The sequence below is a fragment of the Orycteropus afer genome, unplaced genomic scaffold, assembly GCF_000298275.1.
Source record: "Orycteropus afer afer isolate SDZICR_OR568_19922 unplaced genomic scaffold, OryAfe1.0 scaffold00447, whole genome shotgun sequence".
In the NCBI taxonomy this organism is placed as follows: domain Eukaryota; kingdom Metazoa; phylum Chordata; class Mammalia; order Tubulidentata; family Orycteropodidae; genus Orycteropus; species Orycteropus afer.
This window is the reverse complement of record NW_006922034.1, coordinates 1,309,974-1,317,781: the sequence shown is the minus strand read 5'-3', so window position 1 is coordinate 1,317,781 and position 7,808 is coordinate 1,309,974. Positions and strand designations below refer to the sequence as shown.

At 36.9% G+C, this 7,808-nt stretch overlaps 1 protein-coding gene across 1 annotated transcript in view; it reads right to left on the bottom strand.

Moving 5' to 3' along the window:
- Positions 1-7,342, bottom strand: part of IL1RAPL2 (interleukin 1 receptor accessory protein like 2) — an 809,088-nt gene extending 801,746 nt beyond the window's left edge. Inside the window, exons 1-2 of the mRNA XM_007954221.1 lie at positions 7,308-7,342; positions 6,465-6,651 (exon numbers count right to left, since the gene is read on the bottom strand). Of these exons, the coding sequence (XP_007952412.1) occupies positions 6,465-6,651; positions 7,308-7,342 (222 nt within the window). The remainder of the gene's footprint in view (positions 1-6,464; positions 6,652-7,307) is intronic.
- Between the last annotated feature and the right edge of the window lie 466 nt (positions 7,343-7,808).

The window sequence follows — 7,808 nt, the reverse complement described above, 5'->3', positions numbered from 1 at the left end:
AATATTGGCTGTTGGTTTTGCATAAATGCCCTTTATTATGTTGAGGAATGTCCCTTCTATTCCTATTTTGCTGAGAGTTTTGATCAGAAATGGGTGTGGTAAGATTATATTTTATAGAAGTCTCTCCCCATCCTTGTTAGATGTCTTGAAAAGTTTTATAGTTTGCTGTCAATGCAAATGGGATTTTTTCTTTTACATACTTAATTGATTATTATTGCAATACCAAAAGTACTAAATTTTCTGTATATTTTTATTAAACTACCTTAATGAAATTCGCTCATTAGTTCTATTTTTTTGTTGTTTTGAATCTCTTGGCTTTTATAGTTAGTTACTCAATCATATCATCTGAAAATTAATATTTATATAGTACCTGTCATTTGATTTTTTACTGCATCAGCTAGAACCTCCAGCACAATGCTCAATGATAGTAGTGACAGAGTACTCCTGTCTTGTATATTATGGATGTAAGTACATATGTATGTTTATAAGGATGTTTATCGCAACACTGTGATTATTTAAAAAAAAAAAAACGATAAAAAAATGATCCATCACTAAGAGAATGTTTGAATAAAATAAGGTATTTACACCCTCTCAAATATTATATAGCTATCAAAAAATGAATTATATTATTGACATGGGAGGATGTTCATGATTAGTGTGCATGTGATATGGAATGCTGACAAATTATATGGATAATATGCTTGCATTTTTATCTTTAAAAAAAAGAACCAAGAGAAAATATATGTGTGTGTATGTAAAATATGATGTATATTTTAGCAAATAATATTAGCATAGAGGAAAATGTGGAAGGATATAACAAATAAGTAACATTAATGACCTTAGATAGTGAAAATGAATGGAGTGAGAAAAGAGACAACTGATGTTATACTCTTCTATATTGTTGCAATTGTCAATATGGTCATGGTTCATACATACATACATATGTATCTTTACTTCTTTCTGAGTGATTGCAATCTTTTGTAAAACTCAGTAAATATCAAAAGAGAAAGGAGAATTCCTCAAAAAGTTGAACAAAGAACTACTCGTGACCCAGCAATTCCAATGTCAGATATATATCCAAAAGAATTGAAAGCAAGAACACAAACAGAAATCTATATACCGATGTTCATTGTAGCACTATTCACAATACCCAAAAGGTAGACGCAACCTCAATTCAACAGATGAATGCATAAACAAAATGTGTATATATATACAATGGAATACTACTCAGCCGTAAGGAGAAATGAAGTCTTGATACATGCTACAACATGAATGAACTTTGAAAACATTATGCTGAGTGAAATAAGTCAGATATGAAAAGACAAATAGTATATGATCCCACTTATATGAAAAAGGCAAATGTATAGGGACAAAAGTTTGTTAGTGGTTATCTGGGATAGGAGAGGGCAAGAGGGAGTCATTACTTAGGAGGCACTGAGACTCTGTTAATGGTAATAGAACAATCTGGAAAAACACTGTGGTGATGGTGGCACAACATGATGGGTATAATCAATCTCACGGAATTGTACGTGTAAAAATTGTTGAGTTGGAAAAAACTTAATATATATATTTGCCACAATAAAAAAGAGGGAATTCATTAAATTTAAGCAAGTCACTTACCTCTTTGGGTTTCAGTTTCCTTGTGTATAAGAGGAATGAGTTGTGCTAGATGGGCCCTATGATATTATATATAATTCCTTCTACTTAGATCCAGTTTGATTTTGAGAAAATCTCTCTTTTTTGGTCATTTGAGTCTGTTTGGACACTTTGAGTCATTAAGGAACCTTAGGAAGGATTTCAGGATTATTTCCAAAGTTACAATTTTGAGAGCACATTCTGTTGTTATCAGTAATGTGGGTGTATCATAAGTGCATAAGATATGCATTTACCAGAGCAATGAGGATGGTGTTATTTGAAGAACATTCATTAGAAACCAGGAGTTCAAGGTTCGAATCCTCAATTGGCCATTGTTAGCTAAGTGACCCTCTATAAGTTATTTTCCTTAATTGTAAAAAGATAATGGCCACCATAAGTGGCCTCACCTCTTTTTGTTACCTGATAAAGTTCAGAGGAGATAAACCCATTTCCACACACTTCTTGCAATATAAGGATAACCAGGATTGGCTTTGTCAGTAATCTGTAGATAAGAATTGTATGACAAATTTTATGGAAAATTAGACCACAGTTTCCAAACCAGTGGGCCATAGCACTCTGGGTTGCTTTGTGGAGGTTACAGATATACAGACACATTGCTCTCCTTTCTCCTCAGCCCTAAAAAGTCTGGAGAGGACTGAAGCAGCCAATGCCCTCAGAGCAGGCCATTCCCTCACCTCAATGCGCCATATTATCATTTCTAAGTGTGCTATAATATGACAATATTTGGGAAAGTTTGCTGTCAACTGTTATGTACCGTGCAAATATTAACTGATCCTATTTCGACGTGAAATTTTTCTTTGCAAAGATGCTCATGTCTATCAATGGCTAACAACACACCTGTATCTGCTGCCCCATACTTGATACAAAGATGATGTTGATTAAAAGTAGGACCTGTTCTTTAGATGTTTAATTTTATGTAACTCCTTCCTAGAGTATTGAGAATAAGCTGTTTATATATGTATCTCCTTCCAAGAGAAGAAGGAAATGTATTTATTTTGGTCATGTCACTATCCCTACTTCCTAGCATGGTGCCTACCACATGGTAGGCACCTGATACATATATATATGTTTAATAAATGAAAAGTTATACAAATGAATGAATGAATTTGCATGGAACCAACCATCAAGCTCTGACCCATCTCATGTATAACACAAAGTGGACAACGGAAATTGAGATAGTTGCAGAAATAAAAAGAGAAGTCAAACTTGGCCTCATTAACACTTGCCTTTCTACCAACTGAGGTAACAAATCACATCAATTAATTAGCGTTTTACTGTAAAATACATATTTGTGTTTTCTTTGCTGATGTCCTATTGCAGTTAGGCTTAGAAGTGGAGTAAAAGGACTCAACTCTTATGACAATAATGTGCTCAGTGAACAATGAAGATATTCTAGTGTTTTTCTTCGACAAAGAAAATAATCTTTATCTCTCATTTCTAAAATGTTTCTAAAAACATCATCATAATTGAATCTTGTGTTGTAATATCTCACCCTCCCTTTCACGTAGTGTCAGGAGGAACTATTAACAGCATAACTTCTCTCCTCATCTTGTTTGGGTAACTGATAGTGTTGAGATAAAGGAGGTACAGCCCCCTTCCTCATATCCCTTGAATTCCAAGAACCATGAGAATGGACTTACTCAGCCATCTTTATAAACATGCCCCAGTGCCACCTGATATAGCTGCACCTTCATTTCCAGCAGTGACTATATACAAGCATGGAATGATAGTGATCGGAGGCCTACCATAATATATCTCAGACAGGCTGTAAAACCCAGAACAGGTTGTTGTTGTTGTTGTTGTTATGTGCCGTCGAGTCGGCCCCAACTCATAGCGACCCCTCCTTGGGTTTCCGAGGCAGTATCGCTACGGAAGTAGGATTGCCCAACCTTCCTTCCGAGGAGTGGCTGGTGGGTTTGAACCGTCAGCCTTCTGGTTAGCAGGCAAGTGACTTAGCCACTATGCTACCAGAGCTCCCAACAGGTTAGAACCAGAACAGGTTAGAGGGGTACAAAATGATTAAAGAGCAAGTAGAAGACAGAGATGGATGGAAAAGTAACCATTTAAAGATTACACATATTTGAAAAGATGACTAGAAAAAGCATCAAGTAATAAAAATACTTTTCGCTGCTAAAACACTAGAGATAAGACATTGTACATTTCTACCTTTCCATGTGCACTCTGGACAAGTTGTGCTCCTTTTTGCATTGCTGAAACCATAGCCAAATCACTGGTAGAGAAGGCAGAGACTGCACAGTGGTCAGGGCAGGTTATCCACTACTGACTAGAAAATATTTTTCTAATACAACAATACATTTTTTTCCCCAGGGGTTTATTTCAAACTTTGTGAGCTTCAGGAGTTCTTTACTTCTTGGTTCTGGCTTATTATCAAGATCCATTAGTATGAAGTAGTGGCTAAGAGTGTGGGCCCGGTAGCCATGTTGATGTTTGAATCACTGTCTAAATGTGTAACTTTTACTCAGTTGCTTAACTTCTCTGAATCTCATCACTTCAATAAAAGGGAGATAATACTACTACTCATCTCATATGGTAGTTTTAATGATTGATTTAACTACCCAAGCACTTCATACAGAGATTGATATATAGTAGGTATCCAATAAATGTTATTACTCTAATTACAATTATCAGTTGTAGAAAGTTTTAGAATTATTAAATATTATTATCCAGGCAGAGTTGGAAAAGTCTTTTCATTCACCATTGTTGATCCATTTCAAGAAAGAGTGAGGATTAGTATTTCCCATGGAGTAAATTAATATATAACGATGATAGTAATGTCCAGAGATGTCAGGAGAGAAGAAAAAATTTCATCAGTAAGTCAACCTCCCCTCTCCGATCCTTAGTCTTCTCAACTATAAATTGAAATAAAGCCTTCCTACTCTATTTTTTGCATGGCTCCTCTGCTTTAGCACTGCATCTTAAAGAAATGCCTAGGATCATGGCTGAGTTTAGCACATTGTAGCAGAGGATAGTGATTAAGAAATGGACTTTGTAAATTTGCACCTACAGCACAAGAAAAATGAAGAAGGAAGGGAGGGAGGGCAGGAGAAAGGATGGAAGAAAGGAAGGAGAGACAGAGACAGAGAGAGAGATAAAAAGAAAGAAAGAAAGAAAATGAACTCTAGAATCAGACTACCTTGAATTAAAAACCTAGTTTTGTTAGCTGTGTGACTTCAGGCAATTTTCTAAATTTCTCTAAGCCTCAGTTGTTTCACTACCCAAAAGGGTAATAGTGCCCATCTCTCAGCGTTACATTGAGACATAAATGAGATAAGGTACAGAACAAACTTAGTACAGTGAATGGCACATAGTAAACTCCTACATAAATAGGTTGATGACAGCATGAAGGATCCCAGTAAATTATGCATATCTTATGTTTGTGCATTATGTACATTATGCTCCTTTTTTGGGGGATAACATTGTCTTCATTAAGGAAAGAAAAATGGGAGGAGAATTTACCTGGAGATTTGGATGTTGTCCTATTTCAGAACATGCCTTTGGTGGCTATTGGTGGATTTCCCCAAGTGTGAAGATGGAGAGGCTTCCAAATTGAAAAAAGCACATGACAGTTGTGGGAGTTACAGTTTAGACTTCCCTGGGAACTGAGGGTCGGTCAGATCATATACATACAACCTGCTCCACCTTTTATAACAGGTGTTTGGTCCCAACAATGCACATAGCAACTGTGCAGAAAGCTTCCTTGGTCACCTCTAGGCATCACATATGCAACTGTACAGCTATGACTCGGAGCTTCCAGGGGGTGCTCAGTGCTGCTATAGGACTATGGGGCTCCAAGGTAGCAGACAGAATATGGCAGAAGGAAGGTTTTGTTTTTAATCTTTATTTCCTCACCTAGATCCATTCTCCACCCTTTTTTGCCCTTCTCTATCCCAGGGAAGCTGAACATTATTGATTCTATCATCTGGTCTCTTTAGTCTCTGGCTTTCACTTGGATTCAAAAAAGGGGTAGAGGGAGACACTAGCAGGAGTTTGGAATGCAGGAGTTAAGAGGGGTTAGGGTATTTATCTCACGCACTCCCTCTGTATCTGAGTCGAACAGTGGTTTTGTTCCTCTAAGGCCGTAGATTCTGCCAGAACCCTGCTCCTGACAGTCAGCCTTCACTCTTGCCAGGTTCCAGGCACAGTGTTCCTTCCCTTATCACTGCAGGCCTAGGGCTGCTGATGAACATCTCCTTTGTTGATTCCTTTAACTCTACTCATATCTCTGTAAACAGTCCCTTAATTTCTGTTTAAACTTTGACTTCAGCTTATTTCCAGCTAAACTGAATCTTAGTGGTGTTCACACATCTGTTCTGGGCCCATTTCTCTCCCTACATTTACTGCAATGGTTCTCACAATGCAGACTGTGATAATGGTTGTCATTCTTTGCAAGTACTACTCCTTGTAATGATGTCTTTGTTCCCAACAATAAATATTTTTATGTCCCAAAATTATTTCTTTCATGTCTTATTTAAATCTTCACCGTGCTTCTGTTTTGTTCTCATGAGTTACGGAGGAGGGAGATTTTATTTCTTTTTAGCAGCTGGATTGGAAGGGTCAGATTGCTTCTGACAGCTGCTGATGGAAATGTATGAAAATAAGTGTCAAAGAGCAGTCAAAGCCCTGAGTTATTTAGGTGTGGATTTGTTGATTCTTCTGAATGAAATAGCGAATACAAAAAAAAAAAAAAAAAACCTAGAAATAAGACCTCTCTTTTTCCCTACCCCCAAACCAGCTATTGATTGAGGGGGAAAAAAAAAGAACCCTCATTTGACAGCATGCTGAGTTACCTTGTACCACACAACATCAGGCTCCTGATCGGACTTTTTAAAGTCATCCATGTCTGGGCAGGAGATCTCCTTTCTTTTAGTGACTTCAGATTTTTCTAAATAGCGGATCCTGCTATTGTAGCACAGGCCTGATTCATTCTCTGCCACAGTCAAGGACATTGACACCTTCATGCAATATGTTGAGTTTCTGTAGGAACAGAGAAATAGCAAAACGGCTTTATTGTGTGTTTACAACTTTGTTTGTACTCTATATATTTCAAGAGTATTGACTTTTCCATTTAGGACCTTGCCTAGAAATCAGAAACATCAGAAGAACACACAGCTGTTTTCTACTTCAACTTACAGGAAGATAGGAAACAAAATGCATGAGACAGCCACACAGAGCAGCTGTACCCATCTCTGGACTGTAAGATGGTCAGACTTCTTTCCCTATCATAAATATTGCTACATTGATAATCTGATAGTGAAAACCAATGAGAATGTCTCTATAACCAGGGCTATATTCATTTCTGTTCTGTCGTTGTGACCAGTCCTGTAACAGGTATTCCACGGGTTGTTTCGTTTTACCATTGGTTCCTAAACCACGATTTCCTTTTATGGGCTGTATCATTTAAAACTAAATAAACATGCAGATGATACCTATTAATTAACAAAACTTTTTTAGGTGCTTACTGAGATTTCCCAGAAGTCAAATCTAGGCTCCCATAAAGAACAAATTGTAGTAGAGTGTGGTCAGTCTAGATTAATTTTATCTACCAACACTAGCATTATAAAAGAATTTCAGCATTGAGTTTTACCATAAGGCCACTTCAGAAGTTGAATATTAATTAGCTAACTCATTACCTAATGGTATTTATGAAATGAAATTCTACCATCATGTTCCTATGTACTTCATGATTTTTTTCCTTTTCTACCCTGTCCTTCCTTGCCCTACTCTGTCCTCACCTGCTCTACCCTCTATGGACTCCAAAAGATACCACCCAGTCAAAATAAATAAATAAATAAATAAAGCAAAGTGTGAGGAAGAGTTCAGAAGTAGCCTGGTAAGATTAAGAAGAAACTCAACTGTAAAGCTTGGTGGGAGTATTTAATCTTACTTTATGGAGGACATTTCAGGACCACATCTACCCTAAACTTTAAGAGATACCTGCTGTCAAAAATATTGTTCAAAACCAAGTATTTTAACAACCACAGTGATGACAGCCCTGACAAATGGGATTAGTATACCAACCAGAAGTTTCAAGATGGCTCCAAATGAAGGTTACTATTTATATTATTTAATACTCATTCACTGAAATTGCCCAACATACCAGACATGAGAAACATGAGTCTAGCTGGCTGCTG